General features: G+C 43.1%; 2 protein-coding genes across 2 annotated transcripts in view; one reads left to right on the top strand and one right to left on the bottom strand.

Moving 5' to 3' along the window:
- The window catches only part of LOC115129000 (tyrosine-protein kinase STYK1-like), a 16,620-nt gene extending 6,353 nt beyond the window's left edge, over positions 1–10,267 (top strand). Inside the window, exons 3-10 of the mRNA XM_029659140.2 lie at positions 1,059–1,274; positions 5,168–5,398; positions 5,818–5,999; positions 6,571–6,648; positions 6,996–7,210; positions 7,304–7,344; positions 7,480–7,576; positions 7,734–10,267. Coding sequence (XP_029515000.1) covers positions 1,059–1,274; positions 5,168–5,398; positions 5,818–5,999; positions 6,571–6,648; positions 6,996–7,210; positions 7,304–7,344; positions 7,480–7,576; positions 7,734–7,929 — 1,256 coding nt within the window. The 3' untranslated portion in view covers positions 7,930–10,267. The remainder of the gene's footprint in view (positions 1–1,058; positions 1,275–5,167; positions 5,399–5,817; positions 6,000–6,570; positions 6,649–6,995; positions 7,211–7,303; positions 7,345–7,479; positions 7,577–7,733) is intronic.
- On the bottom strand, positions 10,253–21,872 carry LOC115128346 (polyhomeotic-like protein 1). Its single transcript, XM_029658117.2, is given in 16 exon segments — positions 10,253–12,256; positions 12,572–12,782; positions 13,148–13,301; positions 13,929–14,016; positions 14,126–14,216; positions 15,020–15,195; positions 15,482–15,605; positions 15,713–16,497; positions 16,500–16,736; positions 16,829–16,910; positions 17,205–17,369; positions 19,905–20,042; positions 20,284–20,361; positions 20,622–20,732; positions 20,975–21,093; positions 21,603–21,872. Coding segments are annotated over 15 exon segments (2,709 nt in total). The 5' UTR covers positions 21,092–21,093; positions 21,603–21,872; the 3' UTR covers positions 10,253–12,104.

Below are 21,872 nucleotides of genomic sequence, written 5' to 3'. Positions count from 1 at the left end.
AGTGTCAAAATGATGATAATGCCCTTTCAGGTGTTTGAAAAGACTGCCTGAAATTTCAGCCTGTTTTGGTGGGATGGAGTTTTGGCCTGACTGGTCACTTCGCCAGGTTGGTAAATAATTCAATTGACCAATAAGAGAGTTCCAAATCTCTCTGCCAAACCTCTCTCCCCTCTCCACTCAGACCATTCCTAGACAGTCCAAGCAAAAATCTTGCTTGAGAAATTGCTCTTTACTAAGAAGCTATTTTTGTTGCTTTTTGACAATTTCTTAAATTGAAAACAATGATAATAAGTTACTTAATTGTTACCCAGAAATGATTTGATATAAAAAACGCTGCATTGGACCTTTAAATGAAGGCAGTGTACACATTGTAAGTAGCTTACGAAATAAGATGATATTAATGAGGAGCACTAAATCACCCCTGACAAACAGTAATTATGTGTCTGAAATACAGTACCAGTCAAAAGTTTGGACACACCTACTCATTCCAGGGGTTTTCTTTATTTTTTACTATTTTCTACACTGTAGAATAATAGTGAAGACATCAACATTATGAAACAACACATATGGAATCATGTAGTAACCAAAAAAGTGTTAAAGAAATCCAAATCTATTATATATTTGAGACTCTTCGAAACCCTTGAATGAGTAGGTGTGTCCAAACGTTTGACTAATACTGTGCATTCCGATTGGCATGTACTGTTGTTGCTACTTCAAGTGTATCATACTCAGGTTTCTGACTATCAAAACAAAATGCCAGACCACACCTGCTTGCTTTGTACTATAGTGTTGACATAGACATTACAGAACACAAAGATCACCATTTCAGGGAGACAGACATAAAGAATAGTATTGAAAAGTCATCCTCAACCATTTCCATTCTATACTTCTTTGGTTCTTTTTCACTCTATTTGTTGCCCAATGTGTATCAGAAATGTTGTCATTTCCCAGTACAGGGTCAGCTGTAGCAGGTTAGACGTTTAAGTGCCTTGTTAAAGTGCCCAACGGTAGTAATACTCTAACTCTGACATTTGTCTCTCTCGCTCTCCGTCTCGCAGAGATCACAGTGTACAAACAGGAAGTCATCATCGTGCCCATCCTGCTCCTTGCGAGCTTCCTGGTCACTCTGCTAATCGTTCTCCTGATGAGGTGCTGCCCTGGAAAGGGAATCCGCGGACGACCCAGCGTAATCCTAGCCCGACCACACAGCACCCGAAGGTTGAGTGCACACAAACTGAGGCAAAGTGCCAGACAGAACGTACAGGGCATTGAGGGTAAGTTGGTGTGCACATTGATGTCATGCCAATGAGCTTGACTGATGAGTCAGCATACTTGTATCTTCCCACTCTGTACAAGTCGTTCTAGATAGATGGGTTGCTTCCGGCAATGTATTGACTCTCCAGCTCAATGCGTCTTTACACGTTGTGTTGTCAGTTGGGACAGAGAGGATGAGTCAGAAACAAGATGCGCGTCACCGGTAATGTTACTGCCCTATTTTAAACATGAGCACAATTCCCACCTGCATTTTAAGCCCCTCCTACCCAAACTCATGATTTGTTGGGAGTTTTTTTTTTGTCTGAAGTGGACCCTCCCCTGAACACTTTCCTTCCAAGAACTTGTGCCACTGTTGCCTCATTTCAACATGGAAATTTGGGTAAATATTTGGTTGAGACGTTTATCAATGAAATTAAGCTTTATTCACCCAATCTTGTTGAATTCCCAATGTGTTTTCACTATGCTTTCAACCATCTAAAAGCATGATCAAATTCCAATGGAAAAACATTGTCAGATTTTTGGGGGTTTAGTTGTCATCTAAATGTGTTATCACTGCACTTTCAACCGTTTAAAAACAGAACAAAGTTAAAAATGGGAATACAATGTCAGATATTTTGCATTTATACAACAACTTAATGTCTTTTCACTGTGCTTCCTCTAACAGCACAACCAAATGACCTGGATTGCCGTTAAGATTACATTCAAATACAATAGTGCAAGTGATCAATGATGCTCAAGATTCTTCCCAGATTATTATAGATCTCCACAGACCTGCGAACAATGCATGCTTTCTTGAACATGCGCACTTTCTATCATTTCATAAGAAGACATTTATGGTTACAGCAGGCTAACTTCAAAATGTGGCCATGGATGTGTTACTCATTTTAAAAGGTTGAATAAATACTGCTACATTACTTTGTAAGATAGGCTATTTAGTGTATTGCAAAAGTAATATTGAGTTGTGTTTTGGTTGACAATGCAGCCAAATATCAACATTTTAAAGGATTTCTAAAGCTTGCATAGTTTCATCTGAGCCACTGGTTTAATCCCTATTCCTTAACTTTTTTAAATTTTCGCTTTAGTTAGAGATGTGAATCCAACATATCAATCAAATGTATTTATAAAGCCCTTTTTACATCAGCAGATGTCACAAAGTGTCTATACAGAAACCCAGTCTAAAACCCCAAACAGCAAGCAGTGCAGAGGTAGAAGCACAGTGGCTAGGAAAAACTCCCTAGAAAGGCAGGAACCTAGAAAGAAACTTAGAGAGGAACCAGGCTCTGAGGGGTGGCCAGTCCTCTTCTGGCTGTGCCGGGTGGAGATTATAAGAGTACATGGCCATTAAGGCCAGATTGTTCTTCAAGATGTTCAAACGTTCATAGATGACCAGATGGGTCAAATAATAATCACAGGGGTCGTAGAGGGTGCAAAAGGTCAGCACCTCAGGAGTAAATGTCATTTGGCTTTTCATAGCCGAGCATTAAGAGGTCGTAACATATTATTTGTTAACTTGTTGACTATTTAATAGGCTATTTACTGTATTGTGAAAATGCCATTGAATTGTGTATCAAATATCAACATTTGAAGGATATGTACTGTATCTTTTGTGCTACCGATTTAGTCTGGCTCTAATTAAAAATGGATATATGTTGGCTTCACCTCTCCATCTCAACCAAAGTTAAAGAATAGGACTAAATCAAATCTAACTTGATTTAAAGTGCATTTAAAGTTCAATTCAATTTAGTCAGTCTTTTAACTTGTAACTTCGGTTGAGATGGAGACGTGAATCCAAAGTATCGATTGTTCATTTGTAGACAAACCGGGAATTAAAAGGCAGACTAAGTCAGTGGAACAGATGGAACTATCCAGTTTGTCTACAAATTAATCATTGATACGTTGGATCAACTTTAAATGCACTATTCTTTAACTTTGATTTTGGGTTGAGATGGAAGAAGTGAATCCAACGTATTCATGATTAACTTGAAGATTACATTTGAATTCAAAGCTTGAAACCCTAGACGTATATGTATTGTCTATTTGTCGTTGAACACTGGGTTGAATTGAAACAATAGCTGCTGATGACTTTGCCAATGCTATACAAGCCTAAATAGTGTAATTGATGACACTCTATTTAACTTATGAAGTATATGGCTACATTCCGTTTGCTCTGTTAAACCTACTCTTTGGAATGACAAATAGCAACAGTGAATACATTTAGTTATTAAGAGATCTCTCAATAATCACTCTCACGATAGCACATTGGAAGTAGTCATTGACCAAACATAAAAGCTGGGCTTGGATAAAACCCTGGACAGGAGACCAAATGAATAGGAGATCAACTCTCCAGTAGGAGGTGCTGCCCAGCCTATTGATTTAAAAAAAAAATGATAATAAATATAGTTGAACAGCTGACGTTTGAAAAGGTACAAATTCAACATATTTTAGGTTTGTCTGTGTTGAAAATGGGCCACAATGATGACATAATCCTGTGGTTGAAATTTCACCCTCAGAACAACAGCTCACGTTGATTACTTGATTCAACTTCTATGTTTTGTCCAAGTAGATTCCACGTCACAATTGATTCAACCAGTTTGTGCCCAGTGGGTTATGATGCTCTTAGGTCTGGGATATCCCAGACTAACTCTGTACTAGAAATACAGTAGTAAGCATTTACAAACTTTGTGAAGCACATACTTAGTCAATTGCTAAAGCACAATGATTGCCATATGGTTTATTTTAGACTTAATGCCGTGGTGTAAAGTACTTAAGGAGTACTACTTAATTTGTTTTTTGGGGTATCGGTACTTTACTATTTATATTTTTGACAACTTTTACTTGACTATATTCCTAAAGAAAAGTATATGCACTTTTTACTCCATACATTTTTCCCTGACACCCAAAAGTGCTCGTTACATTTTGAATGCTTAGCAGGACAGAAGATGGTCCAATTCGCACACTTATCAAGAGAACATCCCTGGTCATCCCTACTGCCGCTGATCTGGTGGACTTACTAAACACATGTTTGTTTGTAAATTGTGTTGGAGTGTGACCCTGTCTATCCATAAAAATATAAATAAATATGTGCCATCTGGTTTGCTCTCTCGTCCTGACCATAGAAAGCCTGTATTTTCTATGGTAGAGAAGGTCAGGGCGTGACTAGGGGTATTAGTCTAGTTTATTATTTCTATGTGGGGCTCTAGGTTTAATTTTCTATGTTGGTGTTTGTGTACGATTCCCAATTGGAGGCAGCTGGTAATCGTTGGTCTCTAATTGGGGATCATATTTAAGTTGCATTTTTCCACCTGTGGGTTATGGGATATTGTTTGAGTTACTGTGTTTTGAGTTAGTGCACGTAGCACCTCTAGTCACAGTTCGTTGTTAGTTTATTGTTTAGTTGTTGCTAAGTTTCATTATTAAAATATTATGTGGAACTCAACATACGCTGCTGCGCCTTGGTCCGTCTCTACAAATACGAATGTGACATTTGCTTAATATAAGGATTTTTTTTATTATTAGTACTTATTTTAGCAACTACATTTACTTTTGATACTTAAGTATATTTCAAACCAAATACTTTGACTTTTACTCAGTACTATTTTACTGGGTGACTTTCACTTTTACTTGAGTAACTTTCTATTAGGGTATCTATACTTTTACTCAAGTATGACCATTGGGTACTTTTTCCACCACTGTTTTAATGTAAATGTTTGCCAAAACTAGACTAACTCCTGGCATATATTTATCTACTGGATTATGGTGTATTTATCTACTTTAAAAAGCTTACATAGGCAGAGACTGATTTTTGTTTTATAATGCATGAGTTGCATCTCTAGGTCTGAGGAATTTCATATATATAATTTGATATGTGTAATACCCATCTGTTCACCTGCAGCTCCTCCTGAGCTGAACCCACTGGAGCATGAGGAGTTACCTATGGGCACTCCGACCTGGCGTGACGCCCCAGACACCTTTTCTGCAGTACCGGAGATGCCCAGAGAGAGGCAGCATGGCTCTTTCAACCTAGTCACCCCGCTGCCCCTGTCCTTTGTCAAACCGAATGACTCTGTCACCCTCTGCCGGGCAAGGATGGACAACAGAGATGTGATTCTACGGACACTTAAAGGTAACATTCTTTGATATACATTGGAGTTATAAAATAGACGCTCCCATCCAGAGACTGACAGTCAGTGTATTGTAAGACCTTCAGGCTTATGAGTATAAAACCTGAAATGTTGGGGATGTTACCTGGTCTTGGTGTCACTATGACATCTGATCGATATTCAAATCAACAGACCTAGGCCAACCCATAACAAAAATGACTACATTTTCCTTCAGTAGCCTACTGACAGATATAGAAGGAGAAAAAATACAACACATTCAGTGTGTTTGAGGGGATCCGTTTGAGCAAAGCGAGGCACAGAATCACTAGTCTTGATAACACATTGAGTAGTTATGAGGGATGTTAGGTCATTTGTAGATCAGTGATTCTACGCAGTCCAACTGTAATGTAGTAAATCTCAACATGCACCTGTTCTCCCCCAGAGACAGCTGATGCCAGCGAGTGCCAGTCCTTCCTGGGCTTTGCCTCCTTTCTGTCTGAGCTGGGGCCCCACCCCTTTCTGCCTGGTCTGATAGGCGTGCTCTCCCTACGTACCCCCCTCATCACCGTGATGGAGGAACTGGAGCACAGGGACCTGCTGGGGTTCCTATGGAGGTGTCGACAGGTATGGTACTCCCATAGAGATGGATAGAGGACCCAACTTTATATCTATGACCGCATGGGCAGCGCCATTGAGGCTACCGCCCATAGAAATCCCCACCCAGTTGACTACTTTAAAATGGGTGAAGCACAGTGGAAGCCCTCAATGGCAATGCCCATGCTAAAATGGCTTATATCCATGATGAGTCCTCTATATAACTCTATGGGTACTCCTACATTGCCAAAGAGCTGGGGATGTTCAATAGGGAGAACACTGTTTTAAACAGAGTGAAACGAAGAGGTAGCCGACTTGAACTTGTCCCGAAGAAAGATTGTTTCACCAAAACGTTTTGCTCCAGACTGGAGTATACTGACCATGATGCTGATGTGTTATAGGGACGGGTCTTAGCCAGAGATCTGCCTTGCACAACCTTTAGGTAAATTGTGAATTGTCGCCTGGTTTGCCTGAACATTCGAGTTGTACGTGGATCTCAAGAGGCTGCGCAAACACTCTGTAATCATTTAGACTACAGTGAATATGGACATGACCATTAGTGATAGTGAGAATGGAGACTCACAGTGCTGTTTCTTGGCAGGACACAGGCGGGGAGTCCCCATGCGACATCACAGAGAAGCGCATCTTCACCATGGGAGGACAAGTGGCTTCTGCTCTGGTTGGTCTTTCTCTCTCTCTCCTTTCCATCCATCTCTGTCCGTATGTCTACAATTTAAAACGATAGTTCAAGTTGAGTGCATATGCTATGAAAATGTCGATCTAACGATTCCATCCTTCTTATTCAGAACTGTGTAAGCACTTTGTGACAACTGCTGAATTAAAAGGGTTAATGCATGCATATCATTTAAATTTATAAATAGAGCCAATAGTTTTACCTCATCAAGTCGTGTGTTTAGGAAAAACTCCTGGCCTTGACCTACTTGATTTGTCTGTATGAATGGCTTTTACATGCTTGAATGTCCCATAGCCATTGTAAAACAGCATCCTCTTTATTTGTGCATTCAGGAATACCTGCATGGTCAGAGCTGTATCCATGGCAACGTTGGAGCTCGGAGCGTGTTGGTTGGCAGAGACCTGACAGCTAAACTGTGGGGATTGGGTCCAGCATACCGCAGGAAAACACAAGCAGGAACTCCAGGAGAGCTGGAGAACACCGAGACGAGGAAGTGGCAGGCTCCAGAAGTATTGGCAAGGAGACTTGTCAGTCAAAGCAGTGACGTGTAGGTCGCCAATCTGATTGGACATATAATATGAAAAAGTCATGAGACATTTAACGTTGACAGTGATCTCTCCAACCATCCTTTTTTTAACAGCTGGTCTTTTGGTATCCTGCTCCAGGAAATGGTGACACTAGGTAAATGCTTTTCTAAATAAATAATCTATCATTACCGGTTAAACTGTTACAACCATCACAAATGTTATCCCACGGATATAATGTTTATCATGTACACGCACCCCTAATAATCTCATTTAATCCTCCACTTTGTAGGTGACCCACCATTCCCTAAAGTCATGGCCAATGATCTTCTCCAATACCTCCAGAGAGGAAAGACTCAGAAGAGACCCGCTAATTGTTCTAACTCACTGTAAGCGACCACATTAAGTCACAATCCGTTAATAATGACCTAGTATACCACAGAAAACATATAACAGTACTAGTTCTTAGACAGTGATAGAAGTGGCCACAATGATCCCCACAAAACCAGTTAAAATTGGTTCCAAAAGCTACTGTACCCTTTTCAGGTATTCCATAATCAAGTCCTGCGGCCAGTTCGCTCCACACGAGCGCCCTGCATTGGCTGAAGTGGTCCGGAAGCTTCAATCAGGAGAGAAGAGTGCCAACGATAGGCCAGTTCTTCGAGTGCCTGGGCCACTGGACATTGAGAAGTACCTGCACGAGGCGGGATATGGAGAGGCCTACAATTACACTGTTCTCTGATTGGCTCCTGGGCTTCTTGTTTAAATCTAGGTCATAAATTCAGTTTTTCACATTACCGTGAAGACTGCTGGAAGAGCGTTTCAAATGTCAAAACACCAAATCTTGTTTTTCTTTAGGTGCCATACTATCCTCAATACAATGTGAGAGACTGAAGAAACACTCAGGTATCAGGACATAACTATACTGAACAAAAATATAAAACGCAACATGCTACAATTAACAATTTTACTGAGTAACAGTTCATATAAGGAAATCAGTCTATTGAAATGAATTAATTAGGCCCTAATCTATGGATTTCACATCACTTTGCAAGGGGCACAGCCATGGATGGGCATAGGACCACCCACTAGGGAGCCAGGCCCAGCCAATCATAATGAGTTTTTCCCCATAGAAGGGCTTTATTACAGACAGAAATAATCCTCAGTTTCATCAGCTGTCTGGGTGGCTGGTCTCAGATGATCCCACAGGTGAACAGGCCAGATGTGGAGGTCCTGGGTTGGCGTGGGTACATGTGGCCTGCAGTTGTGAGCCCGTTTGGACTTACTGCCAAATTCTCTAAAACTATATTGGAGGTGGTTTATGGTAGAGAAATTAACATTAAATGATCTGACAGCACTGGTGGACATTCCTGCAGTCAGCATGCCAATTGCACCTGCCCTTAGAACTTGAGACATCTGTGTTGTGACAAAACTGCACATTTTAGAGTGGCATTTTATTGTCCCCAGCACAAGGTGCACCTGTGTAATTATCATAATGTTTAATCAGCCACATCTGTCAGTTGGATGGATTATCTTGGAAAAGGAGAAATGCTCACTAACAGGGATGTAAACAAATGTATATTTTTGTTCAGTATGTATGTATATACAAAGCAATCTGCTTTTTCCATGACAGACTGACCTAGGTGAACGCTATGATCCTCTTTGATGTCAATTGTTAAATCCACTTCAATCAGTGTAGATGAAGGGGAGACAGGTTAAAGAAGGATTTTTAAACCTTGAGACAATTTAGATAAGGATTGTGTATGAGTGTCATTCAGAGGGTGAATAGGCAAGACGCAAAATGTAAGTGCCTTTGAATGGGGTATCGTAGTAGGTGCTAGGTGCACTGGTTTGTGTCAAGACTGGCAATGCTGGGCCTCCCGAGTGGCGCAGTGGTCTAAGGCACTGCAGTGCCACGAGATCCTGGTTCAAGTCCAGGCTCTGTCGTAGCCGGCCGCGACCGGGAGACCCATGGGGCGGTGTACAATTGGCCCAGAGCCATCCGGGTTAGTGGAGGGTTTGGCCGGCAGGGATGTCCTTGTCCCTAGCGACTCCTGTGGTGGGCCGGGTGCAGTGCATGCTGACACAGATGCCAGGTGCATGGTGTTTCTTCTGACACATTGGTGCGGCTGGCTTCCGGGTTAAGCGGGCATTGTGTCAAGAAGCAGTGCGGCTTGGTTGGGTTGTGTTTTGGGGGACGCACGGCTCTCAACCTTCGCCTCTACCGAGTTGCCGTGATGAGACAAGACTGGATACCACGAAAAAGGGTAAAAGTTTTTTTTAAAGATTACAAAAAAATAAAAGAACGACAATGCTGCTGGGTATTTCTTGCTCAACAGTTTCCACCGTGTGTATCAAGAATGGTCAACCACCCAAAGGACATCCAGCCAACTTGACAACTGTGGGAAGAATTGGGGTCAACATCCTTGTGGAACGCTTTCGGCACTTTGTAGAGTTCATGACCCGACGAATTGAGGCTGTGCTGAGGGAAAAAGGTGTGGGTGCAACTCAATATTAGGAAGGTGTTCATAATGTTTGGTATAATCAGTGTATGTATGTATATATATTTATATATTTATCCACTGTCTATATACTGAATATCTATGTGGCTCCAACGGAAAACCAAATGAACCTTCCCTGCAGGCTACAATGCCAGTGTCTTCCAAGGCCCCACATGGGTCTCTCTCCCACACTAGCAGATATATAATTCTACATGTAAACTGTGGCCACTTACACTTTAACCCTTTAAACAACCATCAGTCTGCAATTTAGTCAAATAGAAATGGCTGAGTTTCTCATCATCATAAAATCTAGATGTTTTGCATGTCAGCAGTTGAAGATATTCAAGAAGTGTCACCAGCCATGCATCGTACCACAAAGCAAAGTGATCCTTTCTTTATGTTCTTAGTTGAGCCGGGATCCCTGCCTAACAAATGTGCCTTAACAAACTCAGAAGTCTTAACCAGGACTGTCACGTAAAGAGCACTACTAGCTATTACACATAAGTTCAGTCTACACAACACTCATCACTTCAGTTGCAAAATAAAAGCACTACCACTTCTGCGTGTTGTCCTAGTAGTTGGTTTATTATTTTTTTTGCATGATATTGACCTAGCCTTCGCCAAGCTTTAAATTTAAAACACAATTAGCAGAGCACCTAATCATAAGATGATTGATTATTCATAATAGCCACAGTCATTGCTACTGTCACAAGAGCCTTGGATAGGTGCAAGTTATGAGGAAAGCTATGAGGAAGACCACAACCCAGGGTCATGTTCATTAGGGCACGCAGCATGAAAATGACTGATTCTTATTGGATAAGTCCAGGTAGTCTGTTTCAGTCAGTTTCCTTCCGTTTGATGCCTAATGAGCACGACCTTGGTGACATTTTCTATCCCTACTGTAAATAGCTCTTCCTGTGTGTAAAACTGCAAAGACCTTACTTAAGATTAAGGATTGGACATTTTTAAAAATAATTTTCACCTAAACTGACATACCCAAATCTAACTGCCTGTAGCTCAGGACCTGAAGTAAGAATATGCATATTCTTGATACCATTTGAAAGGAAACACTGAAGTTTGTGGAAATGTGTAATTAAATGTAGGATAATATAACACATTACATCTGGTAAAAGATAATACAAACCAAAAAACATGCATTTCATTGTTCATACACGATGGATCACGGATCACGACCTTAACCTTCACACATCTAGATGGCCGGGCGGGGTGGGTGTGGTGCTAGAGACAGCAGTGGGGTCAAACTGTAGAAACCAGTTACTACATTTGAATATAAAAATGGATTTCTTCAAACAAAACTACACTACATTTTTATCTCTGGGACCCTCAGGATGACAAATCAGAGCAAGATTACTGAATATAAGTACATTATTTACCTTCAGAGGTGAATGTATCAAACCAGTTGCCGTGATAAAAGTGTTTTGTGGTTGTGCACTATCCTCAAACAATAGCATGGTATTTTTTTTCTTCCTTTAATAGCTACGGTAAATTGGACACTGCAGTTAGATTAACAAGAATTTAAGCTTTTTGCCCATATAAGACATGTCTATGTCCCGGAAAGTTTGCTGTTCTATACAATGTTTTCTAGTCACATTATCGCATATTGAGCAACAAACATCCCGGTTAAGGGACACCGATCCCGTTTAGGTTAAAAAAAACTAACATTTAAAATAAGCAGGAGGGCATATAATCTAAAACATGTTGAGAAAACTGAAGTAGCCTATGGGATGGTATCACTTGAATCGGGTATCCCTGTACTTCAGATCCGCATAGATTATTGTTGCCACTTCACAGACATTTTAAAAAGGACGGTTTTTAATATAAATCCTGTGCACCAATTGTAAGTTACTTGCTCATTTCAGCGGACAGAACACGTCTCCCTCTATTTGTCAAGTTTCTTAGGCCAATATATTTGCTACTCCCCAGTAATGGTTGCTTTACATGACCTTACCATTCATAACAACTCGTAAAAATAAGGAATGATATGAAACACGTTTTTTTTTTACGGACGACTCCGTTCTAGTACTATTTTTTCGATCATTGAAACTACTTAAAGGCCACAATTTCCACAATGATTTTCTACAGCGTAAACAAAGGCAGTCCAGCCAACAAAGGTATATTTAAATATATAGGCAAATATTACACACATAAAGGGTTTGCTCACTCACTCACATAATATAACATAATACTCCACATTTAAGGTCCACATTTTGTGGATAGAAGGCTCATTTTCTCCACCTTTCATTCTGTTTGTTTTGACAAAACATAGTAAAACCAACAGGGACCCCACTTAATACGGTTCAAAAGTATTTCAACAGCCATATTGTCACCTCCTTTCTCTTCTTTCTCTCCTTTTTCTCTTGGGAGTACCTCTCCTTTCCTCCATTCATTCTTCCTCTCAGTCTCTCAGGTTGTTGATATGGGCACAGATCTTGAGGGCGGGACCGAGCTTGATGTTCATGGTGGACATGAGATGCTCCTCTCGGAGTAGCAGCAGGGCCTGTCCGTCAATCTCCTGCGACAGGAAATGGTCCGCCAGCTCCTCACAGCCTGGGTGAGAAAAGGAGGAGAGGGAGAGAAAGAGGGAGGTTGGGAGTAAGAGAGGGCGGGAAAGAGAGAGAGGGAAGGGGAGACAGTAAGCAAGACAATAACATGAACAGCATTTACAATGGTGAAAATCTAATAGCAATGGCCTGCTACCTCAACATCATAGAATAATAGAGGGATTTAAAAAAGCAACAGAAACACAGAGTAGCATTTGGGTGTTGTTGCATGACAACGCATGTCCTTCTAAGCTGACGGTATCAACCAATGATGTCTACAGTAAGTGAAGTACAACATAGAGCTCATCTCTGTGGTACCAACCTTGCAGAGATGATATGAACTGAGACACTTCCTCCACACTCCACTGGGCGGGGCTGCCGGGCAAGAAGTGGGGCGCCTCCGAGCCCTCCAATCGGAGTGTGGGCGGAGGCTGGTGGCAGGAAGAAGAGGAGGCTGGGGAGAGGGACATGGGATCGTCCTCGTCCTCCCCGCAGCTGGAGACGTCCTCCGATTGGCTGGACTCGGAGCGGCACTGTAGACAGTGAACCAGGACTTTGTGAGAGGTGCGTGTGCAACAGCGTAGTCACAACATGGCCACGCTTGAACACGACAAATATGGCATTACCGTTTGACAAGCAGATTTTGAGGCTATTTGAGGACAGAAAGGTAAACGTTTAAATTAGGGTTAGTGATTTAAACCCATCTAGAAACCACCCTACTTTCCACCTTTTCTAGTTTGGACAGACAGCGATACAGGTCTCTTCAGTCATCCATGCCAGCTCATGCCAGGTCGCAATTGTAAATGAGAACTTGTTCTCAACTTGCCTACCTGGTTAAATAAAGGTGAAATGAAAAAATAAACAAGTGTACAACTATCAATGATCAACTGACCATTACCTTAACTGGTAAGGGTCTCCCGGCTATTTTGGCACTGGCGATCTCGGAGCTGGTCCTGTGGGGGACCCTCCTCCTCAGGACCCCGTCCTCGTCAGAGTGGGAGAGGTGACCCCCCTGTCGCAGGCGGAAATGCTGGCTGCAGCTCACATTATACCTGGAGCAACACGGAGGAATATAGTAGGCATACACTGAGTGTACAAAACATTAAAGACACCTGCTCTTTCCATGACATAGACTGACAAGGTGAATGCAGGTGAAAGCTATGATCCCTGGGGGGACTGATGTCACGTAAATTCTCCCCAAACAGTGCAGATAAAGGGGAGGAGACAGGGTCAAGGATTTTTAACCCTTTAGACAATTGAGACATGGATTGTGTACGTGTGCCATTCAGAGGGTGAATGGGCAAGACAAAATATTTAAGTGCCTTTGAACAGAGTATGGTAGTAGGTGCCAGGCGCACCGGTTTGAACTGCAACGCTGCCAGGATTTTCACGCTCAACAGTTTCCAGTGTGTATCAAGAATGGTCCCCCACCCAAAAGACATCCAGCCAACTTGACACAACTGTGGGACGCATTAGAGTCAACATGGGTCAGCATCCCAGTGGAAAACCTTCGACACCTTGTGGAGTCCATGCCCCGGCGAATTGAGGCTGTTCGGAGGGCAAAAGGGGGAGCAACTCAATACTAGGAAGGTGTTCCTAATGTTTTGTACACTCAGTGTATACTGACATATAGTAGACTTATAATGACATATAGTAGACATACAGCAGGGAATTTGTACCTCTTGGAACAGGTCAAGGAGCAGAAGCGCTTGGTCCCTCTAAACTGTCTGGCTGGGGCGAAGCTTTTGCAGTACTCACACTTCAGCACTGGGAAGAGAGAACAGGAAAAGGTTTAAAGAACGATACCAATTGCAGTTTGTGGTCAAACCAGAGGCTTCGATGGAAACGTGACCCGGGACTGTGGTCTGAGCCGAACCTGTAGCTGTAGTCACAGTCTCAGGCTGACTAGAGTCTAGATTGTCCATGGCCAAATCTTCTCCAGCTGGCTCCTTGACTGGCCCACTCACCTGTCAATCAAAATACAGGTGTTCAACATTACTGATTACAGGGAATTAATGAGAATAGTGTCTACAGTGCATGTCGTTATTATACAGTACATGTCACTACATCTACAGTGCATGTCGTTATTATACAGTACATGTCACTATATCTACAGTGCATGTCGTTATTATACAGTACATGTCACTACATCTACAGTGCATGTCGTTATTATACAGTACATGTCACTACATCTACAGTGCATGTCGTTATTATACAGTACATGTCACTACATCTACAGTGCATGTCGTTATTATACAGTACATGTCACTACATCTACAGTGCATGTCGTTATTATACAGTACATGTCACTACATCTACAGTGCATGTCGTTATTATACAGTACATGTCACTACATCTACAGTGCATGTCGTTATTATACAGTACATGTCACTACATCTACAGTGCATGTCGTTATTATACAGTACATGTCACTACATCTACAGTGCATGTCGTTATTATACAGTACATGTCACTACATCTACAGTGCATGTCGTTATTATACAGTACATGTCACTACATCTACAGTGCATGTCGTTATTATACAGTACATGTCACTACATCTACAGTGCATGTCGTTATTATACAGTACATGTCCCTACATCTACAGTGCATGTCGTTATTATACAGTACATGTCACTACAACACAGTACATGTCATTATTTATATCAGGTGGTATATATCCGAAAAGGGTACGAATTCATGTTGTATTGTATATGAGAGCTACAACTTCTCCAAAAACTACAAATCCCAAGGTGAATACTGTATGTACAGGGAAAGGTTCAGCTCCCTCCTGGATGACGAAGCCCTCTATGAGGTGGGTGAGGACGTGGGGTTTGACCACAGCCTGTTGAGGGGGGGCTCTCTCCCCTTGGCCACCCCCCATACGGGACATCGAGAGAGCAGGGGAACGAGAGGGAGAGGGGGAGGGAGAAAGTGGACCAGAGCCTTAAGAAAAGAAGGGTGGGGGGGAGAAAGGATTTTATAATTGATTTTTGAACAATTTTAACCAAGTCTGCCTGGCCACAGTGGTTAAATCTGTGCAAACGTGAGGTTTTTGGAATCATGCATAGGTATTGATCCAAGGGGATTTGTCAGCTTGGTGGCTGGGCCAAGGTGGAAAATTGTCTCCTTGCACTCTTATCCTTTACTCCTTTCAGTGGTCGTAAATGAGAGGAATGAGAAAGGCAAAGTATTGAAGACAAATGGGCCCATTTATTAGCGGATTCCTTACCTGCTTCCGTGGCGGAGGAGGAGAGGGCAGGGGAGTGTTCACTCATTGGAACAAGGTGGGGAGGAGGGGCACCATCTTCGTCATTGGCTGCGACTGACTCGGATTTCCTCTTCATCGACTTACCCTGAGAGGAATGTCATTAATTCACAAATGGAATCGACAACCACTACGTTGTTTAGAAACATCAGTAAATTGTAGTGTTATCAGTGCTATTAGTAATGAACAACTCACCTGGGGAGGCTGAGAACACACAGACTCTCCATTGGCTGCCACTACGGTGCTGCTCGCCTCAACCAAAGGCAGGGGTAAAGTATGGGAGGAATGGCAGAGGGTGGGAGGAGAGATGGCTGCCTGGGACTGAGAGGAGTTGCTGCTGGCCAAGGTGCAATTTGGACTTGGCTTCAGCCCAGGTCTCTGATTCTGATTGGCTTGCGCATGCACGTGAGAGATGTGGGCCAATGGGAGGGTTTCCTGGGCTGATTGAAGGCTCTTTAAATCCGTCCGTCGGTTTATCACCCCTCCCTCTCTGGAAGTGATGGAGGCCACCATGGTGAGAATGCTGGCTCTGCTGGAACTACTCAGAAGAGTAGCTCCATCCTGGGAACAGGTGTTCCGGGCCTGGACCAAGGCCAAAGCCTGGGGGCTTCCTATGGAGCTCTGCCTGGCTCCTACTATCTGGACTGGGATGTGCGGCGGAGGCTGGGCAGCACTAGTCTGATTGTTGGCGGGGGGTGCGGGGAGGATGGGAGGCGGGTTGCGGGATGGCAGTTGCAGTGGCATACGGAGACCCTGTTGAGTTTTGGGCTGGATTGGAACGGGACCGTTCCCGTAGCCTCCCTTGTCGTTAACAGTGCTTTTCTGCAGAGGCTGAACCACCAGTGTTTGAGTACTAACATTGGGCTTGATGGTGGCAGCAGCCACCTGGTAACTGTGGGACTGGGCGGGCGCATTGGAGGTGGGCACCAGAATGTGCGTCGCCGTGGCGGCGGAGGTAACCGCGGTGATAGCCCCGCCCGGCCAAAGTTGGGTCCGGAGAGGAGGAGCTGTGAGAGTGGGACAGAGGTGGAGGGTGAGGAGGGGGTGTTGGAGTGGTGGTTGCCCGTCTTGAGGTTGAGAGAGGACAGGTTGGCGTTGGAGCTCTGGATGTAGGTGGGGATCTTGATGTGGGACTGTTGCTGTTGGGTTGGTTTAGTGGTAGACTGTGGAGTGGACTGGTTGAACTGCTGGTGAGATGACTGGACAAGGGAGTAGGTCGCTGGGAAAGAATGAGGAAGGAAATGAATAACTAACAGGTAAGGAAGTATGCTAAGTATGTAAGGCTAGGTATGCTGCGATTTCACTCCCCACCTGGTTCACCCCTCTCTGGGGTTTCAGTCTTGACCCCGACCCCCTTGGGACTGCTGACACATCGCAGAGCCAGGTTCTGTACCTGGCCCAGAAAGAAAGAGGGAGATGAGTGTATGACGATTGATGGAAAGAAGAGGCCAGAGAGAGGGATGTAAGAGAAGAAAAATCTAGTTTCACCAATTTCAGAGCCCAATACAGTAGTTTGACTGCACAAATATTCAAGATTTTGCCTGGTCCCAGATCTGTTTGTGCTGTAATGGCCACAGGAACAGGCAAGACAGCACCATCAGGACTGGGAACGAGCTATTCTAGATTACATCACTAAAGCAGGACTCACTCCAATGTTCTCAGTCACGAATACAAAGTTGATCCATACCTGGTCATTGTCTGATTGGTTGCTGGAGGAAGTAGGTGTATCTTCCCGTTGTTGCTGCTGCTGAGTCTGCGGCTGCTGGGTGACTGTTGCCATGGCAGTGGTTGCCGTGCTACTAGGCATAAAGATGAGCTGGGAGGAGAGGGGAGACCTCAGAGACCGGTTCACCTACAGTATAACAAAAGAGACTGTCAATCAAAGAGTCCTTTCATGGAGGCAAATGACAAAAGCTGATACTCTTGAGCCAAGCCCAAACCAAACCAAGCTAAGCTGTACTAGGGCTGTTGTGGTGACCGTATTACCGCCACACCGGCGGTTACCAGTCATGAAGGCAGTCAAATTCCACGTGACCGTTTAGTCACAGTAATTAGGCTTCTCTGACGCTGCTGATGGTCATTAGTAGCCCACCAAACTTGCTAACTGCCTGGTACTCAGCACTCTATTGTCCCTCTAATCACTCTGACATCAATGCAAATGTCATCAAAAATCGAATGAAACACTTAATGAGAGCCCATGAGCTCATGTTGCGCAACATTTCTATAGGCTATGCAATTGCCCGAGAAAACAGAGTGATGGCCTCTATTAAAAAGAGGAGGATCCCATCAGCTTTCCATAGGCTAGGCCTACTATATTTATTTCTCAACTTTCCTAATATTAAGCAAATATTAAGCACATTGCTTATCTTTACAACAGGAGTATAGCCTACCTGGCTGGGATGAGTGTCCTCCATTCGCTATTTAAGTGCAGAGATGACATGTATTTTTCCCCCTGCCCCTGTTTCGAGACATGTGCATGATAATGGTCCATTCTAAATCAAAACGGATTTCACACATATATTATTTAGTATATGTAAAGACAAGATTAAAGAATAGTCTGATGGGTGACAATATTATCTTATCACTTGTGAATTATATATTATCACTTGATGCCCATCTTAAGGCAAGAAACAATGCCCTTTTTTCTCTTCGAATCATAGTCCACACCTCATGTAGCCCAAAGGCCTATATGTTTCGATAAGGTTTCTATCACAACTAACGTGGTCAAATAGGGCTTAACTGGCAAACATAAGCAGCGCGTGAGTTTCGAGTTTCAAGTTTGGGGAAGATAACCATAAAAATGCACCTTTATAATAAAAGCACTTTTAATAATGGTGTTTTCCCACTAATGGAACATTCACACTTATAGCTTACTGCTGTGTGCGCTTATAATGTGAGGAAATAGCCAAATAGTTTATCAACGTTTTAAGTTAAATGTTCTGATCTGTTGCTTCAGCCACATTGCATAAAACTTTTTTTGATGCTAGCAGTTAATTCATTTGGCATCTATCGCATCCCACAACTGTCCCAGACTATGTTTGGAATATTTATTTCTCACACAGAATAGGTCAACTTTTGTACTATGGGGATAGTAGATTGATATAAACTAGTGCTTTTTCTGTTCGTTAGGCCTACTCATCTTGTTGGCTGACGAAAAGTAAATGTGGACAGTTTTTCCAATATCTTCAATACGCACCCCGATGTGTCTGTCTTCACTTGTAGCCTGTGAGAAAGACCAGATCACATGATGGACAGTGGTGTGAGTGAGAAGTGCTTTGGAACAGGCAGTACTCAGGGAGAAGGGGTGCAAAAGGCATGGATTCTTTAGGGTGAATTATGGCCACACAATGGGGATTGTGCCGGAAATTCGAGGCATTATCAAGTGTTTCTCAAATTGTGAACGAGAGACTGACAAAGTGTGTACAGTCTGCGCAAAAAAAACAAAGCAGAGCTCATGCCTTTCAAGTGACTTTTTTCAAATCATTATTTGTCGCATCAAAACATTTAGTTGGTAGACCAATTAAAGATACATTAATAACTCTAAATTAAGCATATAGGAGTACCTATTTCTATGTTAACCGCTCAACAAAGAATAGTCGCATGTGCGCACTCCCTCAAATCCTTCGGCAAAAATATGCTTTCTATTTTATTCAGCTTTGTTCAATTGTATACTTCATACTATAAAATAATGCCATGGAATTCTATGCAAATCTTGTCTGCTAAATGAACTAGTGTAGCCCACAGCCATATGGCATAGCCAGATCAGGGCCTAACATAAGGACAACTCAGAGTATGCTATTCTTAAAAAACAATACCTCCAATTTCGTGATATCCAATTGGTAGTTACAGTCTTGTTCCATCCCTGCTCTCCCGTACAGACTCGGGAGAGGAGAAAGTCGAGAGCAATGCGTCGCGTGATTCAACCCGGATCTGTAGTGACACCTCAAGCTTTGCAGTACCTTAGACCGCTGCGCCACTAGGGGGGCCCCTAGAGTTTGCTATTCTGTTCTTCTGAAATAGACTACATTTTCTTCATATCATGTTTCTTTAGACCTGTCTAAAATAAATACTGGATTTATTGTGAAGGTATAGGCTATATTACATGGATTTATTAGACTTTTTAAAATGTAGATGTTCCAAAGGTCTGCCTCAGTGGCTTGTAGGCTATGTGTGGAAGCCAGGAGATGCTGGCTTTAATTACCGTGAGATCGACAGTTATCTGCTTGACAATCATCTGCTGACTAGATTTCGGGACCGTCACAGCCCTAAGTAGTACTGTGCTGACCTGGTTATGCATCCACCATAATGGAATTGGAACTAAGCCAGCAAAGTTTTTGTTCGGGTCGGCCTTATAGTGTGAATCAGGCAATAGTGCATGTGTTCTCACTCTCAGATACATCTGTCCCTGTCCTGCCGCGTTTCCGCCCAGCAGCACTGATTGGCTTATAGTGGATGTCGCGGAGGAGCCTGGGCCTATAGCGCGGGTGCTGGTTATGGCACCACCCCCAGAAGTGGTTACATTCACCTGAAGAGGAAAGGGAAAAAAATGGATTTGAGAACAATCAAAGCTAACTGTATTGACTATTTTGGAGACGATCAAACAATGCAGGTGCCCGTGATTTCAAATATATAGAATGTCATTATCATTCTCAAACAGCAAATTGTGGTTTTAAGTCAATATTACTGGAGTGGCCTCTTTGAAGCTGGATTCTTATCAGTGATTTTGGGTAGCACGCCTACTAGTTGTCATAGATGTGTAAACGTACAGATGTGACTGTGGTGCTTGTGGTCTGAGAGGTGCTGTTGGCGGGAGGGCTGGACTGACGACTGGCAGCAAGGGTGGCCTAGAACAGGGACGAAAGGGACTAATGTCAAAAGCCATTGCCATACCGCAATCGACAGAAGCTCTATCCTAGTCGAGTTTAGAACGGTAAAAAACAGACCATGTAGCAAACCTCGTGATGATGTTTCAACATAGTGTGCTGTCATCCTATAGCCTAAACATTCGCAACCTGACCAGGACAACACCAAAAAAAAGCACCCATGCCGTTCTATTCTGAGCATGCATTATTAGTAGGGGTGGTTCATAAGGATGCTTCTGTACCTGTTGTACTGCAGCCAGGTTTTGTAGCTGGGCACTGTTGATCTGTTGCTGCAGCATCAGCTGCTGGAAGTACTGCGCTGCGTTGGGCTGCCTCTGCAGCGCCTGAAGGGCCTTCAGTTGCACAAGATAGAAAACAGGGAGAGGGAGTCATTGACATTGCACTGTCAATAGCCTGCAGGTTGATATATACGAGCGCTTACAGAGTGATAATACGATAACTACACTACAGGCAGGATTACAGATGACACTGAGTGACACGGAGTACAAATTGGGATTGCCATGTCAGAAAAAGGCGTCAGGCTATACATAATATCCCCATTCAGATGCATGCACACCCACCCACAGTTCCTGACCTGCACAGCCTGTCTCTCGTACAGGGACATGGAGTTCATTGGAGAGGGGCGGGAGTTCACCCCTGATGGAGTGGTTCCATTGGTAGAGCCCTGGTTTTGGTCCCCATCTGTCTCCATCACTGAGGGAAAGAAGAGGAGCGTTCAATCAAATGCTGACTAGAAAACCATGTCAAAAGATCTATCAGTCACTGGTGGAAGGTAAAGGATTATTCACACTGCAGCTCTGTGGAGAGGTGGAATATATCTGTCATGCCTGGATAACTAACATCTATATTTACATGTTGACACGATATTGTAGCCATCAATCAAGAATGTCATGCCTCCTTTCACTCCTTCTCCTGGCTGTGCTTGCAAACATTTGATTGTCATGCAACATAAATTCAATGGCTAGTAATAAATGCATTATTCGTCGCTTGCAAGGGTAAATCATTATTAGCTGGCTAGCTATGAACATGCTATACAGCTCACTTGTTGCACTATAATTAGAAGCAAGTTGAGTGCTGCTAGCCATTACAGTAGTTTGCTATCTAGCTACAGTACCTAGTTGCAGCCAGTGCTAGCACACAAGCTAGCTAATGTGACCAGTTAGCTACCCGTGCCCATCGTATGTTGCAAATCCATTGCTCACCGTGGACGTCGGTGTATTGCCACTTTTGTTTCTCTCTCGACTTCAATGCGTCGCAGTATGCAATAATTCCTTTTGCACGACGATATTGCAGTACATTCAATTAGGTTGTTGATATTTTGCATAAAATTGTGCGGAGGACTACGCCTCCTTTTGATGTTTGTCCCTTTCCGGCGCAAAGGAATGACGGCACACATAGGTCGCGTGCCAAAATGTTTTCACAACAACATAGTTACAATGTCATCTCTACCTGCAATAGCAACACGGTTAATA

The sequence above is a fragment of the Oncorhynchus nerka genome, linkage group LG4 (assembly GCF_034236695.1).
Source record: "Oncorhynchus nerka isolate Pitt River linkage group LG4, Oner_Uvic_2.0, whole genome shotgun sequence".
In the NCBI taxonomy this organism is placed as follows: domain Eukaryota; kingdom Metazoa; phylum Chordata; class Actinopteri; order Salmoniformes; family Salmonidae; genus Oncorhynchus; species Oncorhynchus nerka.
Note: the sequence above shows the minus strand (reverse complement) of the source record. Positions and strands in the feature narration are given on the sequence as shown.